Source organism: Bicyclus anynana, chromosome 20 (genome assembly GCF_947172395.1).
Source record: "Bicyclus anynana chromosome 20, ilBicAnyn1.1, whole genome shotgun sequence".
NCBI lineage: Eukaryota > Metazoa > Arthropoda > Insecta > Lepidoptera > Nymphalidae > Bicyclus > Bicyclus anynana.
This window is the reverse complement of record NC_069102.1, coordinates 14136345-14159094: the sequence shown is the minus strand read 5'-3', so window position 1 is coordinate 14159094 and position 22750 is coordinate 14136345. Positions and strand designations below refer to the sequence as shown.

At 39.2% G+C, this 22750-nt stretch overlaps 1 protein-coding gene across 10 annotated transcripts in view; it reads right to left on the bottom strand.

The window, feature by feature from the left end:
- LOC112044854 (resistance to inhibitors of cholinesterase protein 3) overlaps positions 1-12216 on the bottom strand; it is a 42074-nt gene extending 29858 nt beyond the window's left edge. For 2 of the 10 annotated variants that reach the window (XM_052887815.1, XM_052887817.1), the window contains exons 1-3: positions 11646-12213; positions 7740-8024; positions 154-317 (exon numbers count right to left, since the gene is read on the bottom strand). In XM_052887815.1, the coding sequence (XP_052743775.1) occupies positions 154-317; positions 7740-8024; positions 11646-11802 (606 nt within the window). In that variant the 5' untranslated portion in view covers positions 11803-12213. Of the gene's footprint in view, positions 1-153; positions 318-7739; positions 8025-11645 lie in introns of all 10 variants that reach the window. The other 8 variants (XR_008251887.1, XM_052887816.1, XM_052887818.1 and 5 more) reach the window with 8 other exon arrangements.
- Between the last annotated feature and the right edge of the window lie 10534 nt (positions 12217-22750).

Sequence of the window (22750 nt, the reverse complement as noted above, 5' to 3'; positions counted from 1 at the left end):
CCTTTTTATCCTGGAAAAATCTACGATTCGATGCGGGATTTGTCATATTCGTCCGCTAGTCGTCATATGAATATCTCAAGACCTTCAAAAAAAGCCTACCTGCTACAGCCAGCCATTGCGAAGCTCCACACAGCTGCACAGCTCACCACTGACCTTGATCTCCACCTCGTAGTACACAGAGAGAGGCGAGCGTACCCTGACATGCGGCGGCAGCACCACGGGGCGCGCGGGCGGCGGGCCCGGCGGGATGGCGCGGCCTCGCTCGAGCAGCGCTGGATGCTGGCCGATGCGGATCGGTGGACGCTCCTGCTTCAGTACTGCAACACGAAATGTTATTAGGAATCGTCTATCAAACCAGGTTAATAATTTTTTAGAATTATTTAACCAAAGCTAAAATCGTTATCAGCATTTTAATGGTACCCTCCTTATAGGAGAGGCGACATTGGGCTTGGACCTACCACGCTGTTACAATGCGGTTTGGTGGGGCTTAGTGATGCTTTGATTCTTTAATCATCATACAACAGACCTTTATAATAATGCCTCTAGCAATAGCTCAATGGTAATAGCGGTCGGACTTATCGCCGAGGGGTGGTGGTTTGATCCCCGCCCTGTTAGACTATTGTCGTACCCACTCCTAGCACAGTCTTTTCGAATAGTTGGAGGGGAATGGGAATATTGGTCACATTTAAAAAGATACAGCAAATGTTCTTTAATTTAAAATAAAACAAAAAAATGACCTCGACTGACGGTTTTGCAAAACCAAAACCATTTTTTTTTCCTCTGAATTTTTTTTTAAAATAATTTTCAGCAGGCCTACTTCATAGCCCAACCCATGTTTCGAATCTAGGAACACGCGATCTTACTCCACATAGGCTACTGGACCAACGAAACAGCAAGTTTTTTTTTTTTTAATTTTTTGCTGCTACGTTGCTTGTTCCAGTGGTTAGCCTATGATCAAACGATCCGTTGGCGCTATTTTACAAGCATTTGGCATCATCAACTGCCAATTTTTAAAGCCCAAAGTGTCACGCCTTACTAATTAACAGAGTGGGTAATTAAGAACTAACACTGACTGTGATTCTGGTTGGCGGGCATAGGGTGATAATGATCCATTATGTAACGTTCACTATCAGATGTAAAGAGACTCCACGACTGTACTTGCTCTGTGAGGCACGGGGGTGAAACACTGCCAATTACCTAATTCTAAACTACTGCTGAAAATTTAGTTTTCTGAATGAAACATCCCTGTAAAAGTTGATTTTCAAAGATATTCTTTTTAGTTTGTTAAAAATACAGTAAGGTTAGAAAAGTGGTAATAATCAGATTTTTACACATAATCAAAAAAAAGAATAACAAATATAATTAGAAATAAGACAAGCGTTGTTAATAATTACAAAACATTAGTAAGTATCTTATAATAGTGTACAAGTATTAGGGTCAGCGCACACGGCGAATCCTCTTAAAAGCTTAGCATATTTTTATCGCATATTATATAGCTGCAGTCTGTTTAATACAAAAACATCTTCATAACTAGTATAAAACAAAATCGTTTCCCATTTTTGTACTCTTAGATATTTAGACTACGTAAAGTATTTTAATTACGGTTTTCAGCAATAGATAGAGTAATTCAAGAGGAAGGTCTATGCATATATTTTAACAACAAAAAATACCGACAAACTTTGAGCTTTTAGAAGATATCAAAGACATGGCCATCGTAGGCTTTGATACCCATATGCGCGAGTCTTTCAACCTTTATAATATCAATATTATAAAGATTGAATTGAAGAAAAGAAGAAGGCTTGATGATAACTGAAAAGAAGCAGGCGTAACTTTGTGGAAACATTAAGAACAATGAATAATTAATGAATTACGCTATTCTAGCTGTACGTACATTTTACTCTGAAACCGGAGCATCCTCAGGAGAGGATCAATCTACAGTGTTCAATTGCAAACATTAACTTTACAATCTTGATGATTATATGTTAACATCATTTGTTATTCGCGGATTATTAAGTTTTTTTAGTAGCGAACTACACCAATGATTTTTGCCCATCACAAAAGTGTCCATCGTGCCTAATGAAGTTTTCACTTCACCAATTAGTAATACACACGTTGTTAATTATTGTACTGTATGTAATCCAGTCATTTCCTAATTACACAACATGTTACAAAGCCGACTGTTGACTCATGAATATAATTAGGACTCGGTTTATTACCGCACATTTGTCGGCCGTATCTCTGTGTTACGTCACGGAGGATTCATCCCAAAAATGAGGAATTTTTTAATCAAAACAACTGCATTGTATTCTAGAGGCCATCTTGGTTTTAGTCACGCCACATGAGTCAATAAACACCCTAAACGCAACAGTGAAAAACACAGAATCATATTTAGACTGATACCGCCGCAGCAACACTCCAAGACATCGGATGTGGACGACCTGCCAAGCTTCTGGAGTGAGCTTGGGGATGGTCCAATGGAAAGCACAGATCATCGGACCCATGCACAATATTTAGAATTAATTTGTTTTTCATTTAGATGACCCGATGAACTTCGCACCTATTACACTACCAAATACCGTGGCTTCCTAGTGGTACATTTTCAAAATCGGTTCAGTGGATCTAGAGATTACCTCCTACAATACTGTCTGTAGTGGGCTCAAAAAAGGCTGATAATGAATGTATGTTTCGTCACGAGATAAGTCGTTGACGCACTAGGCCTGCAGAAAACGCAAGCTACGTAAGATTTAATGACAATGTCGATGATTGAACAAAGAGGGAATTTAATGACAATGTCGATGATTGAAAGTCGAGTCACCGCAAAAAAACGTAACTAACAGAGGTTGATATCTCTTTCCGCTACCGCTCGTGGCTTGCGCTGCGATTATCACAATTTGACCCAGTTCGTCAATTGCCGTATTACCTAATTCGTGTAAACCGTATGTGGCCCCAAGGCCCGCACTGCACACCGCGCGCTAAGTGCCCGCGTTTGTCTATAGTGTTGCCAGCCAGGAAAGTTCAATTAATCGGGACTTTTGTTTTCAAATCGTCACGATTTGTTCACGAGTTATAAAACCATGTTTTGTAAATTATCATTTGTCGATATCTTTTGCCAAATCAAATACCTTTATATACGACCGTCTAAAAGTTATTTTCTTATCTCTATAGAGAGAACAGTTCTGAAATTATCAAATATGTTATTGGGCGCTTGTGCTGTCATTTATCGACTTAATTGTTTTAAGCCAAATAGTTCCAAGGTTAAAGGGTAGAGTCTAGTCGATCGTATTACACCGTATGATGTTAATAAAGTACGTAATGCAAGTCCGAATAGCCCCTCCGGTTTTTTATATTTTGACAAGTAACGTGTCCTATTATTTCCTGTCCCTCTACAACTAAGCGTTAAATTTGAGATAAAGAAGTCACTTTCTTTTCCGTTAAAATTACGGAACCCAAAAAGACCCTTGAAATCGGGGCGTCCCGAGCTACGTACATTACTGGCAACACTATTCGTGCTAGTATGTAAAGCAAATATGTGCCTTCGGTGAAGCCGCCCGCCGCCCGGCAGATGGTATGATCTCGTCTCGTGTTGGGATAACTGCTCCGAGGTTTATGTTACACAATGCTTGAATGTTGAACGTTATGATCGCGGAGTTGCATTTCGCTAGACACCGTACGCACCACCACCACACCACACCAATGTACGAAACATTTCATCGGTGCACCGTTGCCGGGCTTCTGTTTTGGATTGGACACTATTTAAATTATGTTTCATTTTAGTTCTGTATGAAGCCACTACGTGTGTGTTCCGCAGTTGCATCAAAAACTACTGATCCGAATCGGAAGGCATTGTAGTTATCAAAATGCATGTTTTCAGGGGAAGATTTTAGATACCAAGTTCGAATGTGATTCTTCAGTTTCACTTCTTTATACCCAATCCAATTAGTCTGCCCATTGGATAGTCAACGGCATTGGGACATGGCGGGCTTAAGCTCCATTATCCCTCTCCTATAAGGATGGAGGTCTGTCCCAGTAGTGGGCTGTCAAAATAGGCTGATAATGATGTTGATTATACCCAAACCGATTGTATAAATTGTCAAATGCGACTGTGCGACAAATTACCTAAGCGGATGATTTATGCAAATCCTCGTAAAACATCGGCGCGAACGCAAGTATCTTTCAACACGCGATGCTAAGTGACATTTCACTTAGAATACTTAGAAGCGGTTAACGCATACGCGTGACGTATGGGACGAACTGGAACCGGCCTCGTGGCGTGGTGTAACCATGGAGTATCTAGCGGGCATAAAAAACGGCAAAGCTAACGCTTTAACAATTTAGTAAAAGTGTTTAAATCCACCCCCGATCTCAACGCCGATTGTAGAACTAGACGCCCGAAAAACGTCCTTATGAACCTTCATCATCATATCAGCTGAATAAAGTTCAGTGCAGGACATGAGCCTTTTGTAGGGACTTCCAAACATCACGATCTTGAGCCGCCTGCATCCAGCGAATCCCTGCGACTCGCTTGTTGTCGACAGTCCACCTGGTGGGGGGTCAACACTGCGTTTTCTAGTGCGGGGTCGCCATTCCAAAACCTTACGATGACATATTGACCGACGCTTCCCAGGCAACACAGACAAAAACTACACAACGTCTTCGCCGGTGAACGCCATCCACGGTTAAGGGGGCGTCAGGACATACACTCAGGCCAAAACACCCTTCTCGAACGGACCTCTAAGCCGAAGTCAGAGTCTCAGAGGAGAACCCCAGGCCGCTGAGGCCCCATTAAGGAGCCAACGTTACTTTAAAAAATTATAAAAACAACCAACCACCAAGTTTCGCTTCTTTTAAAATTATGTCCAACTTTCCCTTGAATACAAATATACAATACTAAGTTTAAGCAGGTATGGATAAATATCATAATTATTTCAACTAAGCATAGTTTACAAGCACTTTCGAAAAGTCAAGTTTGACTATTTCTAAAGACTCTATCACCGGTTCGGAAGGCAGGTTCTGCTGAGAAGAGCCGGCAAGAAACTTAACAGTTGTCGTAGGATATTTTACGAGTAATTTACAATCTCTTATAATTTTACTTCCTGTGGAAACTGATCCAATGGCGTCCAAGCATCTTTATCATTAAGGAATTCATAAATTGTATAGTAACCTCGACGTAGAATCTAAATGTTTTTTTAACTCAATCCCAAGGACTAACAGGTCTGCGTCGCAGAGACCTACACTGTTCGACGTAAAAAGATGAAATTTGACAGGGAGGTACTACTACCTCCCTGTCAAATGTCAACACCCGCTCGTCTCTCGTAACTTACGCCTACGGGCCGGTCGACCTCACGAGGTGACAATGCCGCTAACACTGTTGTTCTAGTGACGGAGGCCGCTGAAACGAGTCGCTTGTGAAAGCTTGTATTTGCATTTACGACACGCTCGTAGCTATTAGACAATCGGCAAACATCGTGTCACAGCGTTTCACTTAGGTACAGGTAGTTACCGTCTTTCTAGGGACGGTACGAGGTTCCATAATTGGCGACGTTTGACTACAATCATGCCTGATGGAACAGAATGACGAGGTCCAAGTCGAGCGAGCTTGCCTAGAAAGAGCCTATCTATAGGTCACAAATCAACAGATTACAAGTTCCATAATTGGCTTGCATTTGACTTCATGTCTGATGAAGCTCAATTTGTTTAGGCTGAAGCGCGCTTGCCTAGTAAAGGCTATTTATTAATGTCAACAGTATCACTTTTCTACGTTTTCGAGATTCCATAATTGGCTTGCGTTTGACAACATCATGCCTGATGGAAAGCAATGACAAGGTCTTGCGGCGCGCTTGCCTAGGAAAAGTTTTGTCAAACACTCCGTTTGGTTATTTTTTTTTTTTTTTTTTTATTCTTTACAAGTTAGCCCTTGACTACAATCTCACCTGATGGTAAGTGATGATGCAGTCTAAGATGGAAGCGGGCTAACTTGTTAGGAGGAGGATGAAAATCCACACCCCTTTCGGTTTCTACACGGCATCGTACCGGAACGCTAAATCGCTTGGCGGTACGTCTTTGCCGGTAGGGTGGTAACTAACCACGGCCGAAGCCTCCCACCAGCCAAAAAATATATACCATCATGGTCAAATATTTGAAAATTGAAATTTTTTAACTATGTCTCAAAAAATCTAACACAACGTTACCGAACAATCTAAGACCCTTTTAAAAAAGTATCAACCAGCCTATTAACCACTCGACCGATGCGGCAGATGAAAAGGTATACCGACACTGATAAAGTCATCAGCAAGAGCGCTAGAATCCTAGTGACCCACAAACATTAGGGTCAAGGGGTGCTGTGACACGAGGCGGTAATCTAATCTGAAGTGAGGATTACAGGCGGCTCGTAATTTCCTGTATGATCTCATACTCCGCACCATCTGTTTAGATTCCCGCACTATTTCTATTACTAACAAACCGGTACACATAGTTTTAACCGCATCAATATGTCGAAAAATTATGTGCCTACATAATAAATGATATCTTTCCATAAAAACTGTATTGTGACAAAATTTAAAATTAGTCCTTGGGCCCATAGTTAGCGACCAAGTCTCGGATCCGTTGATCGCTAATTATGGGCCATATTAGAAGGCTCAAAGTCAATCAGCGGACAATGAAGGGAGTTGCACTTGGGAGTTTCTTTGTGTGATCGAATGAATCAGAATGAGGAGATCCGCAGAAAATAAGTCACTGACATAGCTCAGTGAGTCGGAAAGCGCAGTGTTCGTCGAAGGGTAGACTGAGGACATCAAGCGGGTTGCAGGGAGCCGCTGGATGGTGGCGGCTCGAGACCGTTGTTTGAAAGTCCTTGCAATAATATGTTCAGCAGTGGACGTCCATCGGCTGTTAATCATGACGATGATGTACAAAAATAATATGTCAAATATTTTCTTTTTTATACCATTAACCAACGAGATCATCAAAAGTTAGTCAACTGTCGCGGGCTCATTAATCAGCAGAGGCGAGGGAACGGCTCGTCAAAGTCACTGTCACTCGCGTGCATAGCGGAGTTGCGTAGGACGTGGCTTGCACTAAATTTAGCGAGGCGTAGTTTTCAATGGCAGACGCTAGGCGAACCCACATCTGAAGTTTTGCTAGAAATTACAGTTCGTGCGTTGTAGCATGGTGCGAGTGACAGTTGTATGGCGTTCATAATAACGAATTGTCGACGATGAACGAATTGTCACCCGCACCATACTACAGAGCACAAACTGTAATATTCATTGTTTTCGATGAAAAATCGTAGACTAAATTCAGCAGACAGTAAAAATTTCCACTAAACCTTGACAAGTTATATACCTTACCTTTCCTCATGAATCACTCTATTTATTGGTAAAAACCTTTTACAATATGTATAGAAACATCATCAAGTGGGCCAGAAAGGTCGTCAGAAAATTCAAGTTATTATAGTATTTATAGATGATGAAACAAACGCCTGGATGTTAATGTTCACGGCTTCTACTAAATGATATCGAAGTACAATAACTTTTAAGTGATTACAATGGTTAGATTGTAAATTCGGATAGAAATTAACATATCATTAAATATGACTTAAAACTACATTAGTCTGTTATTAACAATCACATATCTGTTAACCTAACCTAAATGAGTAATAGCACGAGTAAATAAATAAATAAGTATTAGTAAGTAAATTAAACACCCCAAAAACCCATGCATCAAACAAAAGTTCCACTAACTGTCTTGCTGGTAGTTCGAGTCCACTGCAAAATGCTCTCCCATACTGTAGACGGGCACCCCAAAGTTCTGTCTTAGACACGAACTGTTACTCCTCTTCATGGCTTCAACGATCATCTTGGTCGACTTCCCGACGTTATCCGCACGCTTGATATACGCCGCAATATCAACTCCGCACGTGCTGTTGATCGCCGTGCGGCACTCGGTTGCGGATTGCGTCGTTCCGCACACTTCGTTAAGCAACTGAAGTACGGCCAGTTCCGTCTCGAATATGACCTCGCAGCAACCTAATGCGGCACATCATGTGGGACATACAATGGAATGTGTGTTTACAAAAACAATACAGCCATCTGCTACTAAAGGTCGCTGCATAACGGGAGGACGTTGAGTTTCCTCGCATACGGGAACCACGCCAGTCAGAAAACGCCAACGAGCTCTTTTCTGTAGTTTTCCTACATTTTATATGGACTCGCCGCACACGCAATGTAGTTGTGACGTAGTTCCCGTGTGCGACAACACTAAAACGTTGACGGGACGACGTTTTATATAACACCAGTCACCATTGTCCTGTCTGGACTCCGTAACGTATACCTACATTTACGTTGGTATGTATTTTATATTAAAACGATATTTCCAAATTTTGTCATTCCGTCCCGTTTCGGAATAAAACAAAACATTTCGGACCTATACAGCAAGCTTTAGAGTGTGATACACACCAAAAAATAGTTAAGGCAGAGTTCACACTTGACGTAATATCAACCGTTCCTTGTGAGCAAGCTTTAGTCAGTGCTGCAGTGAACAACAAATGACATCTCCATATCAAAGCAGGCTCATAATCAGTGACTTATAAAATAAAAAATATATGTCATCATGAACATTAGTTGGTAACTGACATTACGTCAAGGTTGAATACTAGCTAAATCTCTCTAAGTAATCAATAAACATTTTCAGATTATACCACTTATTTCAAGTTTAAAAACTGTAACTATAGAGTACTATCGCAGGCAGGCAAGATGCTACAGGCCCACAGGCCCTGGATCAAGGGGTTGTTAACTCAAAGGTAATCTAACAAAATAAACATATTATAATGTAACAATTTGTTTCCCCATTCAATGAATTTTTCACAGATTTCAGATGGTATAGTTACACCGCCACGTTTAACAACTTGTTGACTATGATTGATTATTATTATTTGCTGTTTGAAGTAGGCTTTAAATTACTTTTGTACTACTTGAAGATTTTTGTAAATAACTGCATTACACTGTTTTTTAGCAAGTTAGCAGGTTTTTAGCAGTTTGTTGCAACCACAAAATTATTATTATTTTTAGTGAAGTCTTCAACACAATGTGTTACAAAAAAGAAAGTCACTTAAGTATGTAACACAATGGTATTAAGGAAAACCTTCACATGAATATTATGAATATATTATCTTTTAGGGTTGTCAGATACCCCATTTTGATAAATTTTTTGGACAATGTCGGTTGTAAGCTTCTTCTTAGACTTGGCTTAACAAAAAAAACAGCACAATACACAATAAATAACATTAAATAACATCAAAAATATTAAAATTCTTAGCTCTGACTTTATAATGCTATGTCTATAATATTGTATAACTATAACATTATTTCCTTACAATTTTTTTTAACTAAACATGACCTAAAGCCTACTACAAACTCGTAAACTTTGAATCATTGTCTGGTATAATATAGCATTAAAATAGAACAGAACCGGTGGCATGCACAATATTTTAATGAGGTAGACACTATTTTAATTATGAGTAGAAATTGATTATTTCTTAGTTAATTATATTTAATACTAATACTTGAATTTAAAAAGAAACTTGTCTCTCACATATAACTGAAATGTGAAAACATCTTCAAAATATAAATGTTATTTTATGGCAAGTTACTGTCTTGTGAACAAAGCTAGAATCTAGAGCCACAAAGTTGGCTATCAATAAAACCTTGTCACTGCTGTCAGTGATATTAGGAATATAATCATAACCCCTATTGTGTGTGTGACCATGATGGATATGATGATCCATCATGGTCACCCTAACCAAACATCAATTCATGGTCTAGTATCCTATTCTCAAGAGTATTATTGTGCAGTAAAATCCCATAGCTGCCTTGAGTTGAGTGGAACTCATGGTTACCATAGCACTAGTCTGTCATCTTCAAAGGGCTGTCTTTAACCTAGGCCACATTGTGAAATGTTAAGTGATTATAGTTAAATTAATTTGGTCTACACATTTTATTGTATTGCTGCAGTTTATTGAATGGCTCAAGTCATATTGGCTGCCCATATCAACACAATGCAAACTGTAATATTCTTGGATTAAATTTAATTCATAGAAGTCTGTATCAACATGGGCAATAACAACCCCTTGTGTGCAAAGTTTTCAAAGGGCAGTTGGAGCACAAGTTCCAGAATTAGGGGATGTAAAAAATTTAACTTTAAGTAGAATTTTTATAGCATAAGAAACTGGATGCTTCGAATGAAATATTCTTATAGAGTCGGGCAATGGACAAAATAATGTTTAGAACCTTAGATCTAGATAATTAAAAGATAAATAAGGTCTGAAATATTGAAACACTGCACAGTAGGAGAACTTGTTATTACTGTAAGATTTAAGCATATTTCGTGTAATCTACACTGACAATGGAGTTTGAGTATGGATATTTACTTAAAAACAACAAATATTACAGTAAAGTTTTCCTTATAGTTCCTATAATGTGTTTGTGTTTGTTAACTGCTACAAATAATATTAAATTAATCCCTTTCAAACTCATCATCAACAATCATTATTTGGCTCACTGTGCACGTGCTCATTTGAGCACAAGTTAACGAGGGGTTAAACTTTAGTCCACCACACTGGCCCAATGTGGATAGGCAGATTTCACACATGTACAGAATTTAGAAAATTCTTAGGTATGCAGGTTTCCTCACAATATTTTCCTTTCACCGTGTGATATTTAATTTCGAAAAACGCACAGTTGGTAGTGCATCCCCCGGACCAGATTTGAACCTTCGCCCTCCAAATCAAAAGCAGAGGTTGAGTTTATTTTATTAAAAACAGTTATTACTTTATTGAGTTGGAGAATAAATTACAATACTTATATTTATATTTTCAAAAAGTTTACTTATATTACTTGTGTAAAGAAATAAAAATTTTGTTGGAAAATTGTTAATATTAGTACTTATTTAATTAGTCAAGTAGAAGTTTTTAAATAACTATAATATAAATAGTGCCATTTGAGTGTTATACTTAAATATACATTTCTATATAATTCTAATTATATTATTATGGAATCAGATAGGATCTGTAAATACTATTAATAGTTTAATTTAACAACATTTGTACCAATAATAATTGTAGTAGAAGTTTTAGTCTTAATCTGCAAATTGGATTTTAAAAGCAATATTAATATTCCTAACATTGAGAAACAATAAAAGATTTTAGGAAGGGCCTCCAAGCCCTTAAGAATTAATATTATTATAAAACATTAAATAACAAAGCAAAACAAAACTTTATCCTGCATTATGCATTTAATATTTCTCTAATACAAGTGGAGGCCACATTCCAATCAGATCTTTGTAAACATATACTCTGTCAACAACTGGACCGTCACTTATTTGCACAGTAATATCTTGCTCTTGAGAACAGCAAATATCAAATATCTAGTTACTAACCGTGGAAAGCTCAAGATTAGATTAAACATCCCAATTAAACATTCTGTAACACTTTTCTAAGATTCTACTTATAATATTTTAGCATAACATGAAAGGTTTTGTAAGATAAACATCTCTAATGAGACGTAAAAGCGGTACATCGCGTATAATTAGATTTAGTTTTGTAAGAGTCCAGCGATATTGACATTGAGCTAAAGATAAAAATACCAATTTACCTGCCTCCCGGTCGAACTTGTTCGGCTTGAGATGGTCCGCAGAGTGGCCCACGATCAGCGGAGACAGAATCCTGGGCCACAGCACGGCAAAACAGCCAACAACAATCACAAAAACGAACATGGTCTTCCGCGGACCAAGCACCTCATCATTCGCCATTCTGACGTCGTGTTTTCGTATCGCAATTCGCAATTCGCGCACAGAGCCGGTCGCACTCTACGGGAACATCGTCGTGTGTGATAAAAATAAAGATTTTCGCTTCGACAAACGAAGAAGCTACGAACGAAACGAAATTACGAAAGTGCAGTGACAGCTGTCACTGGCACCCTCCACCCCGCACCGTTACGGGAGCGATCGCGATAACGCATCCTAGACTTCGCTACGGGAGCATTCATCTTCTGACTTCTGACACCTTCCGTTCTTCGCACGTCGAACGCCGGTGGATTGAGCTGGCTCGATGTGACACAGCCGTATATGACAGTCAATCAGCTATGCCGACATCTTGCCTTCCCAGCCACCGGCTTTTTTTTGTAGTTTCGTAGAGCGGTCACTGCAGTACTTCCAATATTTACAGAGTGGATTAGCGTGTGGACGAGCGTGCGGCGCTCGCGGGCAGGCCTCGGTACAATATGCCTTGGCGCGGAGGCGGCGCCGGCTATTAACCCTTCCCCACCGCGGCATACTCTGCACGCGCTCAGATGAATACCAATTAGACATTCTATGTAGGTATTTGTCATTAGACGGAGGCAATATGGTACTCCAATACTTACTTCTCCGTCGCCCTCACCTCTGATGTAGTTTTCCATTAGCAACCCACATTATATCTTGTTAAATTGTCAAAACCTACGGCTGCCCTTAGTCTTAACCATCTTCCGATAGTGTGTTGGGATCGGATCGGATATCGTCGGACTCCACCTACACTATTTCATTTCTTATCTAGTTTACCTATTTCCGACAATCGGAAGGAGTAGGGAGTCCATAAACACACTGCTTTATGAAGTAACTACTCTTCAAGCAGTTATAATTGAAAACTCCACGTTGCTTATCTTAAGTAATTTTGAACCTACGTACGTTTGCTAGGGATCCACATCTTAACGACACAGTTAGAAGGACTGTACAACTATACGTACCTACCTGTAACTTAACGACATTCTTATACAAGTTTGGTCACACGATAACAAATCCCTTAGTACGTGATCGGAAAGCGTAAAATAGTTTTCGACTTTCTTATGTCACAGGAAATTTCCGATTGATCAGAATTCCTCGTATAGTATAGATTAAAACAAATGACCGACTCTATCGTGCCTTTGTATGTACCGAGTATGCATAGTGATAGGTGTAGAATCACAAAAAATTAAAATAATGTCCGTTTAGTAGATCCGCCCCTTATGTAACCCCTGGAATTTCCAGATCCAGGATATCACACCAATAATTGAGTGTCATCATAAAATAGCACATAATCTTTTTTAGTCACTATTATTATACTACAGGCTATCAGTTCAGAATTGAGCCATACGGGCATGTACCGTACCTATTGTGTTTCTTAAATGATCATTATCTACAATATCTTTATAGAGGTGAGCTTATCATTTAGAATGTTTTTTATTTAAAAGAATATTTGCCATATATTTTTTTACTCAATATGACCAATATTCCTGTTTCTTCCAACTAGTCCGCAAAGATTGTGTTAGCAGTGCGTACGACAATAATCCAGCGGACGGGATCGAAACCACCACCCCTCGGTGATGAGTCCGGCCCTTTTACTGTGAAGCTGTTGAGGCTTAAAATTTTTCATATCATGATAATATGATCGTCTACTTTACTTTACCACACAAAGTCGGTCGGTCGGTCGACACTCGAGATGCATAATCGAGGCGTGCAATCGTACTAAGGGCTTAAGATGAGTATTACTCTACAAATGCTCTCGAGAAACGAATGCTTATGTAATTAGTGGCGCTCATTTACATGAATACAAATAGGTAAGTTGCCTACTTAGAATTTTCTCATAAGAAAACGGTTAAAATGCGCACATATATTTATTTATTTATTCTAGGAACCTGTTACATTAATGCCTCCTTGGTAAAGTAGTTACTTTTGTTGCTTTGGATCACAAGTCTCCGGATTCGAGTGCTGGGTCGGGCTATGAAGTACTTAGCTTTTCTTTCTTCGACGAAATTTTCAGATTTAATTCCAGACCGGAATTGAGGAGTTAGCGATGTTACGTCTTTAATATTTGTTCAATAAAGATTAAAACCAGTGGCGTAGCGTGCCTCGGAGGGGCCCTGTATCAAAATTATTTGGGGGGCCCAAATGAAGGGTAAAGAATTCACGCAAAAGAAACAAAAATGATCGGTTAAAGTAAATATGACAGTGACTTAACCTATGTAGCATGTTTCCAACTTTTGGGCGTACACTTAACCAGAAAAAAAAAGAGTGGATTAACTACATTTTTACTAATTCTTGTTTTCACACGCAAGGGGCCTGTAGTCCGGGGGCCCCGTATCTTTGATACGGCTGATACGGTGGTAGCTCTTGATTAAAACATTGTCACTCTAAGCTCGCCAACCCGCACTGAAGAAGCGTGGTGGTTCTAAGCTCCACCATGTCCCTTCTTTTTATCTGTAATCGTTTAAAACTCTATTTTGGTCTAAGATTTCCGGGCATGAAGTTTTCAGGATCAAGTTACGAAATCTATAGACGTAAATTCTTAAATGAAATATTAGGTAGGTACCTAATTACTCTTGTAAGACTTGCAAGAGGTTTCTTTTGAGGTTTTTAAGGTTACTTTTCTTGTAAGGTTTGGTTTTGCAGTGGGCCGTTAAAATGTGCTGATAATGATGTTTACACATGGCGAGTCAACTTTTCTCTATATCTTTATTGCACAATCTTTTTATCGCATTTGCCCTCGGTCCGATAGGTTTAATAGCTTTCTACCACTTAATTTAGTTCGGAAATAGTAGCGCACTTTTAATCCGGATAAACCTACTTACAAGTCGTGATAGCCCAGTGGATGTGACCTTTGACCGCTTTGTCGATCACTATCAGATATCAATATGTGACAATGAGCGAAACCGACGGCTCGCCGTGCTTTCCGAGGCATGCGGTTTGCTTTCACCAATTTTACGACTCCATGCTTTGAATTTTCACTGAAAATTACTGAAAAACTAAAAAAGAATAGCTTAGTATTCAGTCAGGAGATTCGTAGAAATCACTGACATGGCTCAGCAAGTCGCGGAACTTTCGAAGTTCAAAAAATCTACGGACTTTGGGGTCCCAAGGTGCTAGAATGGCGACCCCACACCGTAATGCGCACACTAGGTGGACTGAGCACATTTAGTGGGTTGCAGGGAACCGCTGCCGGCTCGAGACCGATGTGTAGGAAGTCCATGCCAGAGGTCTATGTCCAGTAGTGGACGTCCATCGGCTGTTGATGATCATGATGATGATGATGACGATGATGATTGTGTGCTTAGTTTTAAATAAATTTGTAAAATGGTGTTAAACAAAAAAAAAAAGCTTGGCTGAGTTTGTTGTGGGCTCTTCTCGGACCAAGGCGCGTCTGGAGCCCTCGTAACTATAGTTTTAAGTTTTCGACTATTATTACCACCATTAGATTAAATTAAATTATGACATAATCTTGACCTTTCAAATGTGCTTGTAAACTAAGCCTAATTGAAATAAATGAATTTTGACTTTGACTTTGATGCGCTCAGTATTTCATATCAAACCAGGACCTCTAGTACCGATATCACTAGATCAACAACCCCAACGAGGCAGTCGGTCTACTGAATCCCGCTACATATAGTTATCTTTGCTACTCCTTCTAAGCCACAAATCAAACAATATACCTAATATTCAAGCGCGCGGTAGAACTAACGACATTTTTTACAAGTTCGACAGTTTGCGGCCCATCGGTATTCGGCTCACGCGCATCCCCTCCGCCGAACAATGGTTGGTAGCACTCCTTTCCACGCAGGAAACGACGCACGCGCATGCATTACAAAACACCTACCCACCGCCATATTTTACAACACAGCCCGTTGAGCAGCCTGGAAACGGTGGAGACAGTTGCCATAAAGGTAACATCCTGGTACGCTTCCGTCCATCGGTTTTGGCCCAGGAAACGCGTGATTCACATTCAAGTCGACTCTTAAAATTGTTTTCTGTTCGCTTTTAGGGTCGCACTGCACCCCCGTGGTCGTAAAGTTGCGGTATTAGACAATTTTTATTTGAGGCACGTTTTTGGTGACCGCCTGTGGTACCAGAAACATCATAGTCACTTTAGTTTAACGAATTATTAATATTTTACATAGATGAATATTTTGTATTAAAAACCGCCTGCTTGTTTTCTGCTACGTGTGTCAATTCTGAAACCTTGCACGTCCTTTTACCACAACGTTATCAACTTATTCAAAAGGCCCCATATAGGGCCAGGCCTACCTCCTTGTAGGATAATATTTCATTAACCTGCTACCTCCCCAAACCACCATGTTTAAATTCATAATAATAATATTTCCTATTTACCTACCAATCGTACTTATCTACAGTAGGTACGTACAGTGTGGAATGACAAACTTTCGGTTCGGCTTTTATAAATAGTTCGAAGTTCTGACTATCGCAGGTTATTGATTCATTTAGAAGCACTTGGGTAAGTAAATTAGAGTTATTTTAACAATCTGTCTCAGCCTGCACCTGGATGCCAGATTGGTAGTAGGTTTTGTTCAGGTTTTAAGTAGATCAACAAAAACATTCGGCAGACCAATTGTAGTGTTGCTACATTCCGCGCATTCCATAGCATTCCAACATTCAAATGGAGCCTATTAGTTGTTTTTGACACGTTTTAAGATATTGATATCCTGAAAATTTTGTAAAGAATACTTTGAAATGGCTGGACGTTAACGTCCATGTTTATAATGGCCCAGTACCTTATAGGAGAGGGGATATGAAGCTTAGACCCACCATGCTGCTCCCAAGGTCCCATTTACCAAAATTCATCTTGATCGGTTCAGCGGTTTAGCCGTGAAAAGGCAGACAGACAGATAGACAGACAAACAGACAGACTTACTTTCGCATTTAAACTAATTAGTATAGATTTTTATTATAATCAACGGGACCAACGAGTTGCATGCTCCCCGAGGCACGGTGATGTAACACCACCAACTTCCCAACTCCGGGCTGAGATTCCTTAGGAGAAAGAACTCAGTATGTATCTCAGGATTCGAGCCCAGGACTTCGTGTAACGAAACCACATTTGCTACTTACAAACTAAGCACTGGACCAACGAGGCAGGTAACATTGAGGCAGTCTTTTTGACGTTTCAGAACGCTGCGTAATACAAGATTTTAGGTGTCACTGGTTACGTAGGGACGCGGCGAGCACCTTATTTCAGAGACCTCATAAAAGCATCCGACTATACATGTCTTGTTAGTTCGTAGCACTTACCTCCCTATAGGTAATTTTACAACCTCTTTAAGACTATGTTCTCTTCATCATCATTATTCATCACTACTATAGTATAAATATATGTATAAGAAGACTCAGAGTCACAAAGCGATGGAACGAACTATGCTAGTATATAATACACTAGAGATATACTACCTTGATATACTAGATATTAAGGTAGTATCTCTGCCTGATCGAATCAGAATGAGATCCGCAAAAGAACCAAATGGGTGGGGACCCCGCACTAAAAAGCGCAGTGATGGTCGACCCCCCAACCAGGGACAGGAGGACTGACCTGACGACATTAAACGAGTCGCACTGATTCGCTGGACGCGGGCGGCTCAGGATAGTGATGTTTGGAAGTCCCTACAAAAGGCTTATGTCTATCGGCTGATATGATGATGCCTGATAATGATGATGATGACTATAGCTTATGCCCTCCGCTCCATTCTTGTAGGAATGTTTTAGAGCTTAATAAACCGATTCATTGCGGATTATTAAGTTACTTTGACCTCTACATATTATTATATTATTGCAAGAGTAGGTACAAATTAGCTATGAGTAGGTAATATTGAAATTAATGCATGAAGTGTAAGTAACATTAATATGTACTTACACGGACAATTTAAATATATACAAAGGGCGTAAGAAACATCTGTATTCTCTCGTGTGGGAGTCAGCCCCGTAGGGTTGTCAGTTCCGGGTATCGATGTACATTTCTATGGTATGTTATTAAATGCATAGTATCTTCTTAGTAGCTCATTCACCATATAATGTACCATCTATGTCATTCACTGTCAAAAGAAAATGTCGAGTGTAATTATGTTTTAATCGAGAAAACAAGAACCCTTGGAAATAAAATTAAAAAAAATTTACAGGCACATAAATATTCCAATGTCCAATTTCAAATTCAAATGACACTGCCACCGGTTCGTCACTGCCACCAGTTCGTCCAGTCCCAGATAGACTGAAGAGAAACTTAGCAATTGGTTCTCTTAATTTTTATTATCATTTGTTTTTAGTACGAGTATATACTTCTCTAATTCTATGAAAGTAGCTGTAGGCCCGTGAAGGCCTCATCTGATTGATTGAAGAGAGCAGTGATAGCCCAGTGGATATGACCTCTGCCTCCGATTCCGGAGGGTGTGGGTTCGAATCCGGTCCGGGGCATGCACCTCCAACTTTTCAGTTGTGTGCATTTTAAGAAATTAAATATCACGTGTCTCAATCGGTGAAGGAAAACATCGTGAGGAAACCTACATACCAGAGAATTATCTTCATTCTCTGCGTGTGTGAAGTCTGCCAATCCGCATTGGGCCAGCGTGGTGGACTATTGGCCTAACCCCTCTCATTCTGAGAGGAGACTCGAGCTCAGCAGTGAGCCGAAAATGGTTGATGACGACGACGATATACTTCTCATAAAAAAAATCAAAACAGTATTTAAAAAGCATTGCAGACCTTAGTATTCTAGTATTTATTGCATAAGAAGGGTTTCTCTCTTAAAGGCACAATTCTTTCTTTTTCACATAACACCATCTGCATATACCTACTTTTTGCAAAAAATTAGCTTCTTGATTATTTTGATTAAATCTCAGACCGTTGTACCTACTATTGATAAACCATTCTCCTATCACGTAGTTTTCTACTAGGTATTTTTTCAAAACTATTTTTAGATAATTAGGTACGTTAATTTCTACTTAAGATAGAAAATAATTAAGGTTAATGTTTGTTCCAAAAAGGTTCCTTGTTCGGCAGTATGTAAGTTTTTTAAATTAAATCATTAGTGGCAACCCTGCGGCGCCATGTATTGGGCGGCGAGTGATGCAAGCTGTGACTCATCTCGCTAATCGTGTAATTACGCCCTCAGCATCTGCACGCTCAGCAAACCAAGCCGGCGAGGGCGCAGGGCTGCCACCAAAGGTGCCACCACTATGCTTCATGTTGCTGTACTTCAGATGGAAGGATTGGTTTTTGTAATGATAGTCGACGGAAGAAGTATATGGCACACCTGGATGGTAAGTAGACCTCCGTCGCCTATAAGTAAGTACTTAATACTTCCGAAGACATGCAAGCGAGGCTTACTGTAATTACAACAACATATGTATACCAGACTAGAATAGAAGTGACAGGAATAAGCATGGTGATTGTGCCTACTTCCCCGGTTCTGTCGCAAAAAGCTCCGAATACTAAGTAAGTATCTACTAAAAATAACAAAATTAATTTAATTGAATAAGTATTACTAATAATAACAAAAACCTAGTAAGTATTTACTAAAAATAACAATATTAATTTAATTGAATAAGTATTGTTATCGATAATTCTTATTACTGCTGTCAGCCCTAAACAGTCAACACATTGTAATAGAAGGCCTATCACTAAGGTCACGGTTACACCCTCCCGAATAGCCCTCTAAGTCGAGGTCCGAGTCTCATATGAGACGCCCTTAGTGAGTCGTTCCGTCCTCTATCTTTATTTCAGCCTTCGGGTCTCATCAGGCGATGCTTCTGCGCTCGCCCAAACCCCCCGGTGACGCCGTAGTGGTCCCACGTGGAGCCATCAGCACTTACTCAACAAGAAACAAGAAAGAGGAAAGGGGGCCATGGTTGGACTCTACGACCAGGTGAGATAAGAAATCCTCGTCTTCGCTGGCTGTGTTAATGTAGTAACGTTGTCTGTTATGTCATCGTCAGGATTAATATTGCCAAATTATAAGGCGCCCTCGCGTGCGCATATCTACACGTATTCACAGTGTACGTCGGCTGAATGCTGTGTGCTTGTGTGCCGTTTCGACATTATGAACATACGTGGTTGTATTCGAGGCGTCAACGCCTGAACTGAGTCCTGGCTGAAAATCAGACAATCTTCATCAGCCGATGGACATCCACTGCAGGATCCAAACATCAAGATTCTGAGCCGCCTTCATCCAGTGAATCCCTGCGACTCGTTTGTTGTCCACCCGGTGGGAGGTCGATCAACACTGCGTTTTCTTGTTTAGTAGAAAATCAGTGCTGAATAGTTTTTTGTAGGAAGTTTTAGCACGTTTCGGAGCATTTATTATCTGCTTCCACTGTTTGAGTGTACAAATGTGCCACCTAGTATTTTTTTATATTTTAATATTGTGTAGTACCAATTACATATCTATAAAGCAGCAGGCTATTATTTATAATATTTTTTAACTACTTACCTATAAGTTTCGAAAAAAGTGTACCTATCAATAAATATATTCTTGTTGGTATTTGAACATCGATGACGGTTGCGTACAAAACATTGTCCCGTGTGTTTTGTCTGATTTTCACCTACTTTATATAATATCTAAAAACAAAACTTCACTAATATGCCTGCCATGAATACTATGAAACGTGATTAAACTATATAATATTAAGACTACCATTCAGAAACCAGTCCATTACCGCGTCTTTTTGCAATAAGTTAAAATATTACTGAATAGATTTCCATGCGCTTTTCATTAACAGATGTTATTCATAAAATAAATAAATAAATAAATAAATAAATATACTTAAACAATACACATCACTATCTAGCCCCAAAGCATACAGAGTAGCTTGTGTTATGGGTATCAAGATAGTTGATATTATAATATTCATATACATTTATATACTACATGTAAATACTTATATAACGTATAAATACACACAGACACTGGATAAAACCCATGTTCATCACACGAATATTTTCCAGTTGTGGGAATCGAACCCACATAAGTAAGGTTTAGGTCTATAATAATTTGTCTTAAGCTTAGATTAAGATAATTACACAGATTAAAGATTTCGTATATAGTGGAAATATTATGATTATGACTGCTGAAGATGTTGGAAAATCCAATCGATGAATAATTCTTCACTTCACTTATTTATAAGATGTTTACGATCTATGGGATATTGGTTTTTAACCATCTTCATAAAGGAGGAGGTTATCAATTCGTCGGAATCTTTTTTTTTATGTATGTTCACCGATTACTCGAAGACGTCCGCGTGGAATTCACTTTTTCACAAATCCCGCGGGAACCATGGATTTTTCCGAGATGAAAAGTAGCATATGTGTTAATCCAGAGTAAAATCTATTTCCATTCTAAATTTCAGCCAAATCGCTTCAGTAGCCGCAGCGTAAGAGGAACAAATATATTTATACACTTACACACTTTCACACTTACACAAACTTGCGCCTTTATAATATTAGTGTGATTAGAGACGGCCAATGAGCTTTCGGTAAAATGGATGGGCGCGCGCATACTGTACTTACGACTATTACCTACACCTTGTAGGTACATATGTTTTCTGTGCCTAAACTAAAAATAATAGTCCGCTATAGTAATTCTACATCTACTTTTTTAACCGACTTCAAAAAGGAGGAGGTTCTCAATTCGGTCGGTATTTTTTTTTTTTTATGTATGTACACCGATTACTCAAAGACGCCTGGACCGATTTCAAAAATTCTTTTTTGTTTGAAACGGTATAGTCCCCATTTGGTCCCATTGCCATCATGACAAGATCTGATGATGGAATCCTGGAGAAATTGAGGAGAACTTTCAAAAATTATATGGGTGTCTAGTGTGTTCGTAAACTTTTCCATTTAGTACCTTTAAGAAATACAAAATTATGAAGGTTTAAAATCGATCTGATGATGGAGTCATAAAACAGACGAGGGAACTCCTTGGCGATTTACAGCAGTTACCTTGTGTTTGGGCTTGATTAATTTGTATTAATGAGAACTTTCCACGTAGATAGGTTGTGACTGTCATTTAGGGGTTTGGTGATGAAGACCAAGGACAATTAAGGGAACTCCTTAACAGTTTACAGTACGGTGTTGTCTTAGTTTAGTGGGTACGTTTTTAGGTTTTGAAGTCGGTTGTATTTTTTTTTTTTTGGAAAATTATATTACGTAAGTATGTATTTTTTCAAATCACAAGTATTATGTAGAGTGTAGTGTAGTGTAAAGGTTAAACAACCGGTCAGTCAGTCCGTGACAGTTTGTTTAGCGGTTTTCAAGTCTTCAATGTGACGTGGCCGTTTTTACACGTTCCCGCTAAAATTACTAACCTTGGCGACAAAGAACTAGCTACCTAAACTTGTTCCTAATAAGGTAATTGTATACTTACGCATACATCACTGGCGTAGGGCGTAGGTATGCCCGTGATGTAAGAGAATAGAGTTGAGAACCAAAAGCATGCTATATTTTAAACTCACATTGCACCAGTCGCCTATTTGGCAGGTACGAGTATACCGAAGAGCAATTATGCTGACAAATTTTTAACTTTCTTAAAACGAGCTAGGTATGTCTGGTATGTATCAAAAGCTCTGGATTCAGTACCTAAGTGACTTCATTTGATTAAAGATCTATCATCTATCTCTGATATGCTCCTGCGACTCTGTAAACCGTTAAATTATTGACTTGCATTTCAAAAGATATATATTTATATATAGGCATGCATTATTTAATAAGCATGCCAACCATTCTAACCCTATTTCCATAATAAAATATTTTACAGAGGAAAGATTTGATTGTTTGTTTGCATTGAAAAGACTCGAAAACTACTGAACCGATTTGAAAAATTCTTTCACTGTCGGGAAGCTACGTTACCCCCGGATGCTATAGGCTATATTTTATCCTCGTTATCTTACAGGAACGGAAACTACGCGGGTGAAAC